This window comes from Parambassis ranga, chromosome 17 (genome assembly GCF_900634625.1).
Source record: "Parambassis ranga chromosome 17, fParRan2.1, whole genome shotgun sequence".
Classification (NCBI taxonomy): domain Eukaryota; kingdom Metazoa; phylum Chordata; class Actinopteri; family Ambassidae; genus Parambassis; species Parambassis ranga.
In genome coordinates, this window is record NC_041037.1 from 10,470,654 (window position 1) to 10,488,695 (window position 18,042).

General features: G+C 41.2%; 3 protein-coding genes across 3 annotated transcripts; all 3 read right to left on the reverse strand.

Moving 5' to 3' along the window:
• Positions 1–2,312: 2,312 nt before the first annotated feature.
• On the reverse strand, positions 2,313–6,107 carry aire (autoimmune regulator). Its single transcript, XM_028428024.1, has 13 exons — positions 5,812–6,107; positions 5,455–5,629; positions 5,206–5,352; positions 5,053–5,118; positions 4,810–4,958; positions 4,588–4,710; positions 4,378–4,499; positions 4,224–4,293; positions 3,879–4,013; positions 3,675–3,796; positions 3,269–3,341; positions 3,099–3,191; positions 2,313–2,867 (listed from the first exon to the last, which is right to left on the reverse strand). The coding sequence occupies exons 1-13, from the start codon at positions 5,956–5,958 to the stop codon at positions 2,784–2,786; spliced, it is 1,506 nt and encodes a 501-aa protein (XP_028283825.1). The 5' UTR covers positions 5,959–6,107; the 3' UTR covers positions 2,313–2,783.
• Positions 6,108–7,066: 959 nt separating this feature from the next.
• rab6bb (RAB6B, member RAS oncogene family b) lies at positions 7,067–12,931 on the reverse strand. The gene is made up of 8 exons (XM_028427501.1): positions 12,750–12,931; positions 10,770–10,828; positions 10,204–10,257; positions 9,676–9,781; positions 9,471–9,582; positions 9,292–9,385; positions 8,786–8,852; positions 7,067–8,083 (listed from the first exon to the last, which is right to left on the reverse strand). The coding sequence occupies exons 1-8, from the start codon at positions 12,817–12,819 to the stop codon at positions 8,019–8,021; spliced, it is 627 nt and encodes a 208-aa protein (XP_028283302.1). The 5' UTR covers positions 12,820–12,931; the 3' UTR covers positions 7,067–8,018.
• A 551-nt stretch (positions 12,932–13,482) lies between these two features.
• On the reverse strand, positions 13,483–17,008 carry espnlb (espin like b). The gene is made up of 7 exons (XM_028427491.1): positions 16,891–17,008; positions 16,545–16,656; positions 16,094–16,212; positions 15,135–15,314; positions 14,682–15,051; positions 14,640–14,649; positions 13,483–14,554 (listed from the first exon to the last, which is right to left on the reverse strand). The coding sequence occupies exons 1-7, from the start codon at positions 16,903–16,905 to the stop codon at positions 13,483–13,485; spliced, it is 1,878 nt and encodes a 625-aa protein (XP_028283292.1). The 5' UTR covers positions 16,906–17,008.
• Positions 17,009–18,042: the final 1,034 nt, after the last annotated feature.

The following is an 18,042-nucleotide window of genomic DNA, read 5'->3' on the forward strand; positions in this document are numbered from 1 at the left end:
GATGGCTGAAGTGTGGGAATTTCACCTATCATATTTTTCCAAAGAATTCCAGGCCTGTGAGCAACAGAGTCGAAACAGGATGTGTGTGTGCAAGAGGAATTTAACCTTGTGATTTCACACCGTGCTGTTGTGCACCTTTACAGATACATTTTGTATTTTACTGTTCTCACACGCAATCTTCCCACATGTTAAGATTAGCCCAATAAAACAGTGCCTTACAGTGATTTACTGCTCACAGGACTACAATGTCGAATGTGTTCCTCTTTTCCAATTACAAAACACAAATCCAGAGACAAAAATAAAGCCACGACTCAGACGCCACATTACCAACAGTCCTGATAACCTGTGTGACCTTTCCGCCTCATCAGACATCACATAAGAATGCAGAGTGGTGGGAAATTTAGGTAGGTGAGGCTTAAAGAGAAGATATGATGCAACAGATGTGAGCTAGAATCCGGAAGTACACACCCAGTTTCTGTGATTCTACAAAAACATGACAAACACACTGCATTCATCCACTCAATAATTATTTAATAAATGCTAAATAACACCTCAGCTCAGCTCACCTTCTGCTTCATATTACAGCTGTCTAAAAAAGGGTTTGGGGTAGAAGCATCAAAATGTACTTTTTTGTTTTTTTTGACAAGAGTTTTGGTTATCTAGTTAACATTTTGTTGTGGACTCAACAATACTGTATCTGAAATGTGTACCAAAACCTTGCAGTTCATGCCCCAGATGCAATTTTATTTACTCATAAGGGGTTTGGGGATGTGTCGTCTGATAAAAATCAAGGTAATTCCCACTTCTCTACAAGTCCAAACACTGCTCTGCAGGAGGAAATGCCTCCTCTTATCATATTGCAATGGTTGCTTGAGAAGCATGCATCAGTGCAATCCTCTAAACAGTGTTTATCTGCGTCTGTCTCAGATGGGAGCCACCTAGTGGTAAGATGGCATTTTCTTTAAAGCAAAAAGATGTTTTATTTTTTTCCCCCCACATGGTCTCTCATGAGGTAACAGAGCAGCAGTAAAGGTGCAGGCAGGACTGGGAAGTAAAAATCACTGAGATTTTTCCAATGCAAAATTCTTTTTTAGATTGAATGAATTAGACAATAAGAATACTTTTGGGATATACATTCAAAAGCAACCTGCTGCAGAGCCACATATACAAGTATTTACACAGTGGTGGGTGATGTACTCATATCCCTGACTGAAGAAAAAGTACTGATACAGAAGTTTAAAAATACATTTTGCAGAATACTGGATTGGTGCATCTAGTATATATATTAGTATCATTAGAATATTAATTCCAAATCTTCAGTGACAGAGCAACAGAGCAGCATGTTGGTGAATGAACTACCCAGTTTAATAGAGGTAAAGTTTACATAATGGGGACAGCAGATAAGAGGATTTTAAAATAATAAAAACAAACAGATTCATACATTTAGATATTTTCTGCAAACTTTGAGTGAATATTTATATTTTTGGAGCTGTCATCTATTATTTAAATCTAAACTTTGCTCTGGACTACCTCAACCTCAACCTCAGAAAACAGGGTAACCACTGGTTTAATCTTAAATTTTATTTAATTTAACTTAAAAGTAAGCAAAGTTGTCAAATACATGTAATGTAATGCAAAGTACAATATATTTTCTCTAAGGTGTGTGTGAAATACACAGCAGCATAATTAATCTACTTCTTTCAAACACTCAAATTTATTTACTCTAAATTTATGTTATATTATTTTCACTGCATTAGATTCTAACACTCTCTGTGATCTTGTCTTTTCTGTGGTTAGACGCAGAAAATTCCAGAAAGCAGGATGTTTTACAAAGCGTTTAGTGAAGTGGGCTGATAAATAAACAGGAGTTGCACTTGCACACATACACACACACTGCAAAGAGCATGTTTCTCATCCTTGTTTTGGGCCTGTAGCTCGCAGCCATGGCAACCAAATACCGAGGGGAGAAAAATCTGTGCACCGCCTGGAGGAGCTCCATCCCTCTGGCAGTCATGCTAAAAACTCATGAATCGCATGACAAAAACAACATTCCTCATCTAAGTGATATAGTCCTCAAGGAATTCCTTTAAAACAGAGGCATTTCTCAGCGTGCATACAGTACTCTGTCATATTGAAACCATCTGCTGTAATGTTTCACTGTGGATTCTCCTCCAGAGACAAACAGAAAGAAAATGAGCAAAACTTAATAGTGCATTGTCTTTTTTTTCTTTTTAAATACTGAACAGATATGCATGCCTGCTGCCTTCTTCTGCTGTGTCTCTGGTTGCAGCACAACCACCATATATATCTCGTCACTATATAAGCACATCCTCTCTCCATGGCTCACCGCCAGCTCTCTCTCTCACATCAGTGCTGACCCCTGCACAGTTGTTCCTATTTGGTATAATGCCATAACTGTTTTTAATATTTAAAACTTTTTTTAACTAAATGTTATACAAATTGTCCCATTTACAGGAAAAAGTGTTAGCACACACACACATTATAATTACATGGACACTCAAAACCAAGTGGACCTGATAAATATTGCTCCTATTTACAGATCTGAACTCTGTCCAATCCATCTGAAGCTATGTGAACACCGTTTGTAAGCTACAGTTTTAAAAGATTTTATTAAAAGAAATAAAAAAAGAAATAAAAAGAATTTATTTTTAAATGTAAAACAAAAAAAAATTATTTTTAAATTTCATTGTGTCTGTTGGCTTATTTCAATTATCTTTTTCTACATGTGTTAGTTCTGATATAACAGTGCACACCTGATCGTCTCACAGGTAGCATCCCTGAGAGTCCGGAAAAGGCTGCGTCATGTGGTGGAAAGTCCACTGCAAGATGCCATCAATGGAGGTCTGCTGTGTCCAAAGAGGCAGAAAACAGCATATGCTAGTCATCAACCAGTCCATAAACCATTCCTTAGAAATGTTATCAGAAGCGCTAAAGAGATAAAACAGTGGCACTGCTGTCCATGATATAAATCTGAATATGCTTCAGTACAGGAACACTGTGACACATCAGTCCTGCTGTTACACATTCTATGTCTGTGTGGAACAAAAAGGGCGGCCATGTAACTGAGCCTCACTCACGTCTGCCAGGATGGAATCCAGTTCATCTTTATGGAGGCTGGGCTCAGAGATGGAGACGCTCTGATCATGACTGTTCTGAGCCACCAGTGCAACCTGATAAACACACACTGAGATGAGATTACAAAGATTATGCTGGAGGTGTCATACTTTAAACACACACACACCTGGACACCTCTGGATTCAGCCTCATTCTCTGTAGAGCTGGCCCACAACCTGGAGCAGGACAGGCAGATGGACCTCCCTCTTAAAAAACACAGAACATGAGTCAGAGTGTACGCTGCGGTGTATAATGTCAATCAGTACGTATTCATGTACACTACAGAGAAGATGCTTCAAACCCTTTCAGCTGGCAACTATTATGGTAAGATGGGACATAGTGTGTTCAAGCCGTGCCTATGCAGTCCTTAAAAGATCTACTGATTCCAAATTTGTGAAATCATGTTGTCACGTTATAACCATGCCATGTTGGTTTTAATAGAACATACAGTGCAATGCAATTTAGAGGAAGTTCAAGCAGGCATGTTTACTGCTGTGGCTGAATGATGTATGTGTGCAAGAAATGAAAGGTTTTCTTACTTGGAGAAGTGGCAGTGCACGTGGAAATGCTCCAGACACTGAAAGCAGTGAGTCAGGTCTCCTCCTCCGAGGTGACAAACACCACACACCTCCCTCCCTCCAACCAGCTCTTCACCTGAGCACTGAATACACAGTTTGTGCATCTAGCAAACCATTTGTTTTATAGGTAGCAGTGAAATAACATTTAAAAAAAATAATCATCACCTGGTTTCTGCCACTGGACACATTCACAGACCCAGCGACACTTGAGACAGAAGATGACAGCTTAGAGTAGAACGAGACATCTGTGATGGAGTTACTGGAGTTTGTGTTTGGTTGCTGAGGTTCAGCAGATAGAGCCTGAATAAAATATGTTTAAAACATCAGTGTTTATTTAGACCATAAAATAAACCTTTTCTGACCATTGTTTGATCTGTGATATTGGACTACAACTAGATTACAGGAAACGCACACGATTGAGTGTTTTAATTATATGCTAGAAAGTATGTGTGCAATTAGCAGCAGCATGATACTGATATAAAAATTAATCATATGGCTTCAAAATCTTACTTGTAAAGGAAGTGGAGCTGTCTCTCTCTTCACTCTGTGCCCACAGCACCACTCACACAGCCATGTTCCACTGCAGATTATGGAAATAATGTCACAACAAAACCAAAGCATGTGTTGACCAAACATCACAGACACGTTTTTCTTTTCTTTTTACCCTGGGATGGATGTGAGCGGGGGCTTGAGACAGGCCAGGTGAAAAGCTCGAGGACAGCCGTCGCAGCAAATCAACTCCCCTCCGTCCTTACAAATGGCACACTCGTCATCATTACAGTGCATCTAAACACACACAAACCCAGACCGTACAGATGCTGACACATAAAGGATGAGTCACTGTCTTCAAGCATGAGCAGCTGTTAGAACATACCATGCTTGTGGTTGTCTCCCCCTTGTGGTGAAATGTCTTCTTAGCAGGAGCAGGGTTCACTGTATTTGTGCTGTCTGATGCACCACGAGAGAAAAACTCCCCAACAGCTTTAGTGGACTTTATCTCTGCTAAAAAAAAAACAACATGGGCGTTTTTAAGGGCTGATTTTGCTCAAATGTATTTTGTGTTATTGAAGCGTTTGGAAATGAATTCAGATCCAACATCGGCCTTACCATCCGAGCTGTACGCCTGCTTGATGTGGATCTTTTCACTGGCCTCATGGCTGACAGGTGGACCTGCAGAGGAGGCAGAGGAAGAGGAAGAGGACAGGGGAACTCCTCTCTGGACTGAAGAAGACACCACCTGCACACCTGACGCTGGATTACCTGTGTTTTGTTTAGTATTTAATCTGTAGTAAGACCGCATTTTGTATGTATTTATTAATAACAATAACTATGTAGTTACTGTTTGCAGGTAGCAGCTGTGTAGCTGCAGCTTCATTCTTCACTCTGTATAACTTCACTTTATATCCTTGAGAAAAAAAATAGAAACAGCCAGAAAAATGCAATGTATTATCTGGGAGGACAGATACTGAGCAGATGCATTATGGGAAATGACCTGTTTCGTTGCTTGTCTTGGCTTGATACTGTAAAAGCTGATTGTGGGAATTTGTCCCTTTGTCCTCATGGCGCCTCTTCTTCTTATGAAGAGTTTTGTGACCACTGGGCGATTTTTGTTCACTTTTAGATCCTGCAGCAGTCCTCCCTGTCAATGACATGCAGGTCTCACCTGAAAGCCTGCTTTCAGCTCTGCTTATATGTCATTTAAAGACAGAGACATTTTTGAAAGAACGCTGGTGTCACTTACTGGACTGCATGTTAGCCAGGAGTGTCTGTAACTTTGGGTAACTGTCACGATTGTAGTCTTTGGATAAGTTGCTCCAGAAGGCCTGGATGGTGGATCTGCTCTGCCCCAGCACCCAGGACAGGAGAGAGTACATGGCTTTGTGGATCCCTTCTTTACCTTCCTTCTCCAGGGTCTCCTATGAAAACAAGTAATATTCCTAAAAGTATCAGTGTCAACACAGAAACAGGCAGAAGTACAGTTAACAGAACATTGAGTCATTGAAATGAAAAATTGTGTCAGTTTGTGATAATACTAGCTTGTAACATTTACTATTTCACACTTGGATCAGATTTAAAAAGTAGATTTTTTATTTCTTACCTTCAGCAGTTGCTCTGTGATGATGTTTTTGTCTGCCAGGCCATAGACGAGAGGGAACGGGTCACCCACAGCCATAGAAATGTCAGTGCGCAGCTCCCTCAGCAGAGAGCGAAGGTTTGTGTCCCTAAACGCCTCCACTCTGGACATGATGTGCTTTGTGCGCAAATGAAATGCGAAGTGACCCGAAAGGTCCTGAGATCATGGATCAAGTATTTTAGATGCGAGAGGCGTGTCCTCTTCAGGGAAGGAAGGAATCGGTTTATGCAGAGACGTGGTTGATGATCTTGAGAACAACAGTCATGTATGTTTGTAATAAATTGTATGCATTTGTTTTTAATCTAAATATCATACAGATCTCTGTATAATAACATCATATAAATGTTGATGCAGCTCACTTTGACAGAATGTCTGTGGAAAGTCTCCACAGACTTTCAGGCTTCGATCTCTGTGGACTGAACTTGTCCACTAACAGCACTAACTGTCTCTGTCCAGGGGAATACCTGTCCTCTCACATCAGGGCGGCTCTGTGAGGTGACCTGATGTGTCACAATGACAGTTTTCTTCTTAAAAGGTTCTTTCCATTTCAACTTCCCCTCACCCATCAGGTTTTCAGACACTGACTCACCACAGAAGAGGGAAATTAACTCTGCAAACAATTAACTAAATGCATGACTGAATGACTTCCTCATCAGCAGATGTCTTTGGAACAAATCGAATAATTAGATTAAACAACAAAACACAACATTTAAGGTGTGTTTTTGTTCATTAGTTTAGTTTTTTCCGTAAATTTACATCGCATTTTTGTTTGTTTTTTGTTTTTGTGTGTCACTCTGTTAATTAGCATCACAACAGAACAAAGTAATGCTCTATCAGATGTTATTCAAAAAGTTTCTGGCACCTGCAGACAAACTTTTTAGAAGTCCGGTACTCGTCCGTCGCGGTGAAAATGAGATTTATTGACATCCTGGTTGCAGCATGTAGCATTAACCCCAAAGTTGCGTATTATTAGCACGTCCCGGGCAGGTCCGTCACCTTTTATGGTCCCCTGGAAACAGGTGTGTTTCTTTTGCATACGGTCTGTTTGTTTCCACTTTGTCTTTGAGTATTTGCAGCAGGTTGGAAAATTATTTAAAATATTTTGTTAATATTTTTTATACTTATGCAGTAAAAATAGAAATAATATAGATTCAAATTAAAATAGATTGGACCATTTTGTTTACAGGTCAATGTTGATGGTTAGGAGAGTGAAGCCCTTTAATCTGTAATTTATTAATCATTAAACATTATTACATTATTCATACTGGTGAACAAGGACCACTTCTACAGAGGGACGTTCACAACATACATATTACATTATTATATACAGTGCAGTGCATTACAGTGTATTGTTATATTTGTATTACCGGGATGGAGGGAGGGGGAAGAAAAGAGGGAGAGAAGGAGGTAAGGAGGGAAAAGGAGAGGAGGTTTTGGAGGGATGGGGGAGTTGTGATAGTAAGTTGTCTTTTTATTACTTATTTTTTTTTAACCACAGTACAGTTTGTTCTATAAAAGTTAAACCCATAGAGAGATAGAGTGCCACATTTTCACAGCTACTGTTAGGTGAACCTACTGGAAGTTGACTCTTGTGGGAATATCAAATGAGATACGTGTTGTCATGAGATGCTATAGAGAGATGCTATAAAACATTCTAAGATAGTCAACCTCCTTCCAGAGCATGGAGACCCTGGAGGGCAGGCCAAAGGTCAAAGGTCAAAGATCAGATCAGCGTGCATGCGTGCTGCAGACATTCAGACATGTTCAGCCACCTGGAAAAATGGCTGACCCCTGCTATTTCTCCTTCTGTGTTTAGGCATCATTTTTGGTGCTTTCCCTTTTTATATATAAAAAATACAAAACATAACAGCGAAAAGAACTCCATTGGTTGTCCTGTTTTTCTCCCTTTTTCATTTTTCCCCAAATAAATTTTTTGTTCATTTTTCATTGCAACATTTTTTTCTTCCCTTTTCTCCTCCAGTCACTTACATATTGACAAAGTATACAATATTTTACAACTGAACAAGACTGAGAGATAACATTTGATTCGTCCAATCAGATACAAGGCCCAGATCCTATATCCAATTAGAGAAGTCAACTGGAAGCTAACCAGTAGTAAGCAACACAACAAGCCTATGGTGTGAAGGGAGCTGTCCAAATGCAGCTCTGCATTAACATGAGCACCCGGCCTCGGGAACAGCGGGCTCGGCTGGCTTGTCCAGCTTGATGTCGATCACTGTGGGTTGTCAAGTTAGGGAAAAGTCACACTGTTAAAAAACATAGACTGAACAAATTAAGTTGTGCTAATTCTTGACACTGGATATTGAAAATAATCACATTCAACCTCTGTTGTCACTCATCAAACAACAAGAAATGTCATTTTAATTAGCATACACTCCTCTTGCTGCTGTGAATGTTACCTGTGATGCAGCACAGCCACAAACAGTTGTTAGGGTATTTACGTGCTACTTGGATGTAAGATTAAGCAGAAATTTGATCAGAAAAGGTGATGTGACACACAGTTAAGATGGTTCACATCCTTACTTCATAAATTAACCCATTGTGTGTAGTTTATTAGTTGTAATCTAAAGTCAATGTTGTTTTATTTCCTTGTAATAGAGACCATTTAATATTTTCACTCTACTAAATTATTTATTAGCTTTGCTCTATAAACATCTATCCTCCATCACGCATCCTCTCCTGCTGTCACTTCCCAGACAGCCACTGTGTGGTGCTGTACCTGTGCATCCACACCATCTTCCTCCTGGCGCTGTGCTTTGCTTTCTTCTCTATTAGGCATAAAAGGTTTAATGGCTGAAACCTCGGCAGACAGTAGGCAGAGCTGTTCTGGTTGCACCAGTGCCAACCACCACTAAGAGATTAAAAATAAGATGCCCATTATCTGTGCTGTTTGGCTCTCAGCACTTGTAAAGGATACTGCCTTCAGGATTTGCATCGTCCAGGCTTTCCATTCCAGGTAGGGCTGCTGCAACTCGACGAAACAGCTACGAGGAAAAGCGGAGAGGAGGAGGGGAATGACAAGAGAGAGGAAGAATGAGCAAGGGGGTTAAATGAAGAAATTGTTGTATGGGCATTATATGAGGATGCACATTCATGAAGTGCCAGAAATAGGAATCTATAATGTCAACAAAAGATTGCAATAAAGTACTCTGAATAAAGTACTAATTTCCCTGGGTAAACATAGATTACCTTCTGTACATTGTTTTGAAGATCTCCAGTATCCCCATATGTAAACTACCCTACTTCTCTTTCTTTGTGAGCACCTAGGGCTGGATAAGATCCACACATGCCTCTACTGTTTACTGTTATAATACATTTTATTTAATCACACTGATGGCTCGGTCACCTCGCAGCAACAAGAGGAAATCTGATGTGAAGTGATGCCCAAAAGGCTGTAAAATCTGGTGAAACTGCAGGGATCACCTGTTTGACATTGCAGCCTGTTTTGGCACTGGTCTCTATGAACATGACGTTCAGCTCTTTGGCTCTCTGCTCGCCTTCCTCGATCGTGATTTGCCTGCCAGAGAAACAGAAGTCAGCGTCTGCAGGCTAATATCTGTTCTGTTCCACAGAAAGATTGCTTTAAGGGTCAAAATATTTACCTCTTCTCCTCCAGGTCTGTCTTGTTGCCTACTAGCATGATGATGACATCACTTCCTCTCTCTGTCCTGACGTCATCGATCCATTTGCAGGTCTGCTGGAATGAATTCACATCTATGGAGAGCAGACCTAGGTGTTAATATCCCACCTACTATAAAGCCGATTAATTTAAATCCAGCCATATGTAGGCGACAGGCTGATGCTCACTTGTGATGTCATAGACGACCACCGCCACCGTGGAGTCGCGTATGTAGCTGGGAATGAGGCTCCTGAAACGCTCCTGTCCAGCTGTGTCCCACAGCTGCAGCCTTACCTGGATGTTGACACAGAAACACACCTTTAGCAGCTGTTTCAGCATCAGCTGTCACACACATAAGTACACTCGCAAAGGGATAAGCCAGTATCAGCTCGTGTGCAGGCTTGCAGAGGATAATATAATACTAGCTGAAGGAGATGATCCCTGAGTAAGAAAGGCTTTGACTTATTAAGTTGAGTTAGAAAGTGAGCGCAGCATAGCTATTACTACCAGAAATAACCTTAGGATAATCATGTTAGTGCATGAAGAGAGCAGTAATTAAGTAAATCAAATCAAGGATTAGTCAAAAAAAGTAGAGGAAACTGGGACATTTCTTACTTAAGATGTTGCCTGACTAAACACCTATAGTGCAAAAGCATTACTGTACATGTACATGTGTTTACACATGCGAATTTTAAATGACAAGCAAGGCTGCCTACTGTTCGGTCTTCCAGGTACATCGTCTTTGATAGGAAGTCAATTCCAATGGTGGCCTGTGGTAAGAGAAAAACAAAAGAGGGCACATAAAAATCATCAGTGAGGTGCAGACATTCAGCTTTAAATGTCTCTCTGCACCATCTGGTGTTCCCAGCAGAGTGATTGTTGTTAAATAAGAGCAAAATACAAGAAAAAGCTGTTAAGGAGAGGGGAAAAAAGCCAATAAGTACAGAAACTGAATCAGACTAAAGCACTAATTTCATTTGTGCTGCCCTCAGGCTCAATCATTCAGAATTGTTATGTCCTTAAAAAGACAAAAGAGAGAACGGTTTTCTCATTTCTAAGAGACTCATATCTCTGTTGGATCAACACTGAAATGAGAACACGCTTTATGGACACTTAATTTACCTACTCTGATTGTAATTTGTCCATCTGGGAGATCACTGTAATATTATTTAGGTGTTTAGCCATAACAAACTTACACTATGATTATTCCTGCAGTTTTAAAAAGGATGCAGCATTTTCATTAACCCGATCTCTCGGTAATCACATTGATTCTTGGTCTCACCTGATATGTGTTGTCGAAGCTGTCATACATGAATCTAGTGATGAGAGATGTTTTCCCCACTGAAATAGAAGACATAGGATTTAAGTTAATTTTCAGATCCTCAATCATCCATCCTGTTATACTATCAAATTATTGACACACAATCCAATACTTGCATCTATGGCCACTGTAAACACTGCAGACCAATAACGGCAAAAACAAGCTACAGATTAGAAAACAATTATTAGAACATCTACCCAAAAACATGGTCATGTTAATGTTAAATTAATCAGTGATATTTGCATTTATCTGTAAAATAAAATAACTAATCAATAATTGTTATCTATATTTTCAGGGGATGCCATTTAACAAATACATACATGTTAGCCTGTACAAACACATGCACACTATGTAAAGTACTGATCAAATTATACAATGTTAAATTATCTTTTCCAGGCAAAACTATTTAACAGCAATAATAATAAGGCTGCAATTTAATACTCTGAATGATAGATCACCAATCAGTTAGTATTATTATAATTTTTTGTGTGCATTTTACTCATTGTTCCCATGTGTTGTGCCATTCTCTAAACATTTGTGTGATTCTTTGGGTACATTTGTGTCCAAATACAGAGAATATATGTCACAATTTTGATTAATAAACATATTGTTTGGGCTGTTATTCCCTTTTACTCGAATATATGTGAAGAAATGCTCATTGATGACCAACAAGAACACACACTCCAGTCCACAGTCATCCAGAACCAGTCCATCAACAAAGCATCACGACCAGGCATTCATGCGGATCACTCTTCTAAGGATCAAGGTGAGCCTGGTGATCTCCATTTTTATTTACATCCCTCCCGTGCTCCATCTTTAGCTCCATTTTACAGCACAGGAGTGAGGAGCAGGGCTCTTCTTCTTCTAGCAGGCCTCCACACTCTCATGCAGGGTGCAGACAGGTCTGAAGGCAGCGATGGGCAGTGGCCGCACCAGGCCTGCCTTCAGCACCACGGACAGCAACATTGCAGTGCAGGCCACGCAAACACACAACATGCAGCACACACACACACACACACACATACACACACACACTGAAACGTCACAATCTAACACACAAACACCAGTAAAGCTGCTGTCATATTACACATAATGATGTGTTTTAATGGGATTTGTGTGCTGCCACTGTGGATGTCTGAACACGCATCCAGGCAGCTTTTTACAGCGCATTATCGATCAGCTCCTCCTGGGTTTTTTTCCACATCAAAGCAATACAGCCGTCCCCAACACGAACACACAGATTATTGAAGAAATATTATAACACTGTGGGAGCTGTCACAGCCCGTTTTCTTTTGATTATTTATGGAGCCGAGCCGGAGGAGACTGCGAGGTTTAGAGATGCTACAGACATCGCCAGCCTAGGGTGTGTCCCGAGCTGACACATGGGGGACTGTTTATTATCCCGTGTAAGACAAAAAAGAAAGAAAGAATAAAAAAACACTGAGGCTGGCACAAACAATAAACACTGTCATACAGCAGAATGAACGGTGGTTGTCAGAAAAAAAACATGAAAGTGAGATAAACATGTTATCTGGGAGAGGCTGAGCACATTAGTCGGTCACTGCAGCACATCAAAACATCCCAGTTCATATCGCCTGCTATGAAGCCAATTATTGCGACAACCACACATTCCTCGAGGATGATCGTTACATTTTAGACACGTTAAAGCGAACACTGTGGTTATATTTTATTTACAGGGTTACTTAATGTCTGCGTTTTTCCCCCATCTTGGGTTAATCTAATTTTCCTCTTTCACAGATTGATCCCGGAACATCATGGGCGTCACATACACACCAAAAGCAGCCGGCACATCTTCTGGATTCACTTCAAACTTTCAATAAAATCCACACGGATTATATTACACGGCCTTCAAACACGCACACACACACACACGCATGTTTGACAAGGATAAACCTCTAAAAACGCCCCAAACACACTCACCGCTCTGCTCTCCCAAAAACACGAGTTTAAATTTCCTCAGGGGATTCCCCAAATCTCCTCCAGCTGACATGGTGGCAGATAAACAGCTCGGCTGGGATTATTTTATATGTTCGTGTCGCTCGGCGTCTTCTCCGCTGTAGCCGGGTGCGCAGGGGGATCCTCCTCTCCTCACAGAATGATGGGAATGCAGCTCAGCATCCTCCTGTCAATCTGGACAGCTTGTGCGCCTGCGCGACCTCACCTATTTCAATCCCTCACCTTTTTATTGGACCTCAAACTAGAAACTAAAACATGTTTATGTAAACTAGGCTAATAAATGGTATTTGTACTTTATACATGAGTCAAATATTTGGCAGATTGCAACACGGATTAAAATAATCCTGCAACATATAAATAGATAATCTAGCAATCTAATCTATTCTAGAATAAATACATCTGTTCTTCAATTAACTCATTTGTAGACTTGCAAAATGCAGCATAGTGCTACATTGTATTGTGGCTGTGTTTTAATGCTGCTTAAAAACCTTCCTGTCTTTCAGATTTCTCACCGTCAAGTTTGCAGTAGAGGTCAAGCCATGATTACTCAAAGGACCCTGCAGCAGATTAATGCTATCACTTATCTTTGCAATAGACTGTCAGTCATGCATATTTTTTATTATTTTATTAAGTTCCCATTTTATTAATTTCCCTGCAGAAACACATTACCATCCTCATGTGTAAAACCTTTTAGAACCTAATGATGAAAATCAAACAGCTCTGCCTCCTTCTCCTTCCAGAAAGCAAAACTGCGATCAATATACTTACAAATATCTTCATTGTTGAAACAGGAGAAGTCTGTGTCCCTGCCGCTCTTATCTGGGGTGGCGTTCTGAATGATTACCTTAGGTACTAATTTGGAATCTGGCAGCAGTGATGGTGATGATGAAGGGCAGCGGCAGGGTCTTGAGTCACCAAAGAATTGGATTTTGATGTCCTCAAAGCCGTCGCTCCACTGTCGCCTCCCAGCCCCGATATCCTGCAGGACAGCCTTGTGGAAGTCCCGCACCCTTTCCCAGGGGAATCTGCCGACATGGTCGAAGACTTCGAAGCAGAGCAGATGCCTCATCTTCCTCTCCTCTGGTGGAAGTTCCTGCTCTAAGATGTGGAAGTAACCCAGCATAAAAAGGTCAAGGGTCAAGCTGTCGTGGCTCACTGCGACACCATCCACATCTGGCAGGAATTGCTCTGGGGAGTAGGTTACCTGAGGGGCCTGAATGTGTGAGGGGTCAGGGCAGGACTTTTGAGAGTCTTTCAATTCTAGTTTATTCCTCCAGGAGTTCAGCATTTTGTCCACAGCACCTCGTTGCTGGCAGAACTGAAACATGGAGGTGATTTTCTGCTGTGGCTGTGCTGCTGCCGCTCTGCCTGGTGTGGCACCCTGTGCCTGCCTCTGCCTTGCTGCTCTCAGTGAAATAGCATATGCAGACTTCTTCCAGTGGCTCAGGAAAAGCACCACTATTCTCTCCTTTCTTAAGCTGGTAGTCTCCATAACAGGAAGACGTTTTCTATCATCACCTCTACCGGCACTGTGATTGTTTCCTCCCGAGCCTCCAACAAGTCTCTGGTTTTGTACTCCTTTTACCACCCCAGCAAAAGGATAAATGTTACCAATCTGACCCTCAAAATTGGATCTGAGGTTTCTCACTGACACCCCAGACTGCTGGATCTCCCTCTCCACCTTCTCCCTCCGTACCTTGCTGTAGCTGTTGTTCTCCAGACGATGGCTAAAAGCAGAAGCCATGCCTATGTGTGGTATCCTACATCCACTGTGTGCAAGTTCTGCCTCGAGGCCGGATTTCTGTCCTAAATTAAACCCTGAACTCTTATCCTGATCTCTCATCTCCTGCAGACCCTTCATCCCCTCCACCATGCCCTCCACCACCCTCCTCTCACCCTCTGTTTCTGTGTTTTGAGTCAACTTGGCCACCAGCAGAGACAAATTCTTAACAATCTCTGAGACTCGACTGCACCAGACCGGTAACACCAGGTGCATTTTCCCCTCTGAGTCCATCTGCTGTAAAACCTCTTTGTTGAGTGAAATGTTGACGATGGGTTCAGGTAAAATAGACCTGAGTTCTTCAGTAAGTCTGGTCAGCTCCAACTCATAGGCCTGGCAACGTTTCTGCACGGAAACAGACTCAATCTGCTGCTGCAGGTACAGCAGGTCATCCTCTGTAAGGAGCTCACCGAAGGGCCCCAACACTGCGTTGTATGACTGGGAGTACCTCCAGCCATCCACCGGCATGAAGCCATTAGCCATGTCCTGCAGGAGGAGCGAACATTTCAACAAACAGGTCTGAGGGGTAGGTCTATTAGGAGGGATTTTGCTGCACAAATGAGGAGTACCTGTCTCCTCTGCTCCTCCTCGTCCTGCAGTCTGACCTGCAGCTGCCGCACCATCACCTGGCGTTTCCACTCTGCAATGGGCCGGCCGGTTTCATCATGAGTGGGCACCAAGGAGTCAATGTCAGCCAGGATCACATCCATGATGGGTAACTCCTCCAGCTCCTCAGCACTGTCAAGCTTCTGTCAGTGTTTAATAATGTATTGCAAAGCATCACCACTGAGTTCAGATAAAATCACATTCATAGGATCTCTAGAAATGTATATTTTAAAAGGTTTTACTGCATGGTTCCTCTCTACCACCTACAATATATTCCACTAGAAAGCTACATGTCAAAACATGTATGTAAAGACCTGCACAGCCGTGGCACAGATAACATGCTCTCAGCAGCTCCATTTAACAACAGAAGCCTAGTTGTCTTGGTGATCGTCGCTCAGTACAACGGGTCCTTCTGAAGGCATTGTTGACATTTTGCCTTTGCCATTTTGTGCACAAAGAATTTGCAACACCGAGGATGCACATGAAGCATCCTTGAAAATTAAAGAGACAGAAGTGGAACAGTCCTTCAGCAGGATTTAACAACATAATACCCTTAAAAAGCTTCAACCCTTGACACAATAGTTGTCACAAAGCAAAGGCTCCTCTAAGAGAAGCTGAAGAATGTGGCCCTCTGATCCACAGGGTGTACACACTACTAGTGGCAGTTCTCAGCATTCTAAAGTAATGTGTGAGTATTCTGCTATGTGATGCTTATGTTATGTATTTAACTTTATATCAGTTTGTTATTTTAATACAAGGAAGCTGTAAGTCCTCCGGAGTCCCACAGAGATGCCATCAATTAGTTTAAAATCTTGACACACACTCACCAACAAAACTGTAAGCTGAGCTTAACTTCAAAACATAAAAACAACATAAAACAGGACACATTGTGAGTATTATTGTGAGCATTTGCACAGCTCACCGTTTGTCCTGTGAAGACTGCAGTGAAGCCAGCGTGCCTCAGAGACCTAATAGACTTCATCTGAGACATCGGTGTGAGGTCTCTCTCTGGAGGCCTAAGATGATTGAGTGATGTCACCACTGTAAACAAAAGGCAAAAGGTCAAACAGAAAAAATCTTCCTCTAAATTATATATTTTATGACTTAATATATAAATGAAATTATGATGTGACAGTGGGGTTGAGCTTATAAATATCATTGTTGTATATATAAAATTGTGTCATATAATGCATGATTCTTGAGGTATGGCCACTAATACTGTATTTTACTGATGTTTCAGTGACACCAAACTTTTTCATCCCTGAAGCTAAGTGGAAATTTGTGTCACATTTGAAGACATTCCTTATAATTATTTAAAAAGAATCATGAATCATATCAGCCATGACTGTAGCTTTTTTTATACTGAACACCACCTGAGGAGGCCATCTGTACGTGCTGAATAGAGCCTGCGGTGGGTTTTTTTGAAGTGGAGGTCACAGGAAGTGGGGCTTGTTGGCGAGGCAGGGGGAGCACCTCCTTCACTGGCTGCTGGGGAGACACACACACACACACACAAAATCAAAAGAAGACATATGGAGAAATAACCTTCTTTTCTTCTTTTTTATTTTTTTACAGAAAATTTAGAAATGAATTTTTGTTTTATTTAATCGGCAGAAGATGATCATAATGACTCTATGGTTTGCATTATTTTCATGTCTGCTGTGCAGCTTTGAATGAACAGTTATTCACATCAGATGATGTGTTTCAGTGACTGGTCACCTTGAAGTTCTCCATGTTGAATCTGGTTTTTTCAGCTGCAGGAGCTCCTGTTCCTAAAAACAACAAGAACAGAAACAGAACAAATAAAACAGGCAAAGGACCCCAGCAGAGGAGAAATGTGACACAGATCACTCAGCAGTGAATGGCTACAAAGTAATCTCACTAAAAGACCCCCAGATGGCACACACACACTCACACACACACACATAGAGTTAATGTAAAGACACAGGCCATAGTTCGTAGTACTTGGAACTATAACAAAAAGTGTTGAAACTGGACGCCGGTCAGTGAATGTAGCGTAGCCCACACAGAGTGCAGGAGAAAGCATGTTAGAGTGAGGAGAGACATGATATCCTGCTTCAGGTATCAATCCTGATTCACCTTTTCAATAACAGAAATACTCACTGTTTGTCCTAAAAGACTGAATATCGTTATTATTTCTGCTAAAATGATTTCACCTCATGTGATGCATTTAAGAGGAGCAGTATCCTCGTTTCAATTAATCAGACATATGTTGTAAAACATTGTATGTCTGCATATCTTACCAGGACTGAATACATTACATAATTACATGTATTTTTAAGCAGTTAAGAAAGGGAAAGTCAATTCTTTCAAAAGGCTTTGTTATGTGACTCTTGTCACTTTCTTTTTAAATAATGCAGCATGTCCTAATTCTCTTAATGACCCAACACTAGAACTCTTTCTTCTAGTAATCATAATCCAGATGCTCACAGTACTTACAGTGTGATCCTGAGAGTCCAGCAGCAGCTTTCAAAAGTTACTAGGATTGTAACGGAAAAAATAAAATAAAAGGCAGAACATTGAGCAGCTAATGTCTCTCTCTTCACTAGCAGCCAATAAACAGTGAGACCAAGAAGCAGCATCACCTGGACCCAAACCTCAGATGGGGGTCCTTCTTAGTGTGCATAATTAAAGAGGTGGGATAGGGTGACCTGGACCTGGAAGTATAGAACGATAGCAGAGTGATGTATGAAGGAGGCAGCATACTGTACACACGGCTGGCCACACCTGTTCAGAAGTGTGTGGAGACGTGTGGAGACAGCGGTCACATTGCAGTACACGCACGGATCACTGCTCCCTGTGACACAGGGCAATATTTGACTTCCCCTGACAGAGTTTTATTCCCATGAT

Excerpts from the sequence above, each read along its gene's own strand:
- aire (XM_028428024.1), bottom strand. The coding sequence starts at position 5,958 with ATGTCCAGAGTGGAGGCGTTTAGGGACACAAACCTTCGCTCTCTGCTG. Across the intron at positions 4,959-5,052 it reads ACAGCTGCTACCTGCAAACA|GTGTGCAGGTGGTGTCTTCT; the intron begins GTAACTACATAG and ends ATCCAGCGTCAG. Across the intron at positions 2,868-3,098 it reads TGGATTCCATCCTGGCAGAC|CAGACCTCCATTGATGGCAT; the intron begins GTGAGTGAGGCT and ends CTTTGGACACAG.
- espnlb (XM_028427491.1), bottom strand. Across the intron at positions 15,315-16,093 it reads CAGTCTTCACAGGACAAACG|AAGCTTGACAGTGCTGAGGA; the intron begins GTGAGCTGTGCA and ends AAACACTGACAG. Across the intron at positions 15,052-15,134 it reads AGGAGGAGCAGAGGAGACAG|GACATGGCTAATGGCTTCAT; the intron begins GTACTCCTCATT and ends CTCCTCCTGCAG.
- rab6bb (XM_028427501.1), bottom strand. The coding sequence starts at position 12,819 with ATGTCAGCTGGAGGAGATTTGGGGAATCCCCTGAGGAAATTTAAACTC. Across the intron at positions 10,258-10,769 it reads GCTTCGACAACACATATCAG|GCCACCATTGGAATTGACTT; the intron begins GTGAGACCAAGA and ends CTCTTACCACAG. Across the intron at positions 9,782-10,203 it reads TGTACCTGGAAGACCGAACA|GTAAGGCTGCAGCTGTGGGA; the intron begins GTAGGCAGCCTT and ends GTCAACATCCAG.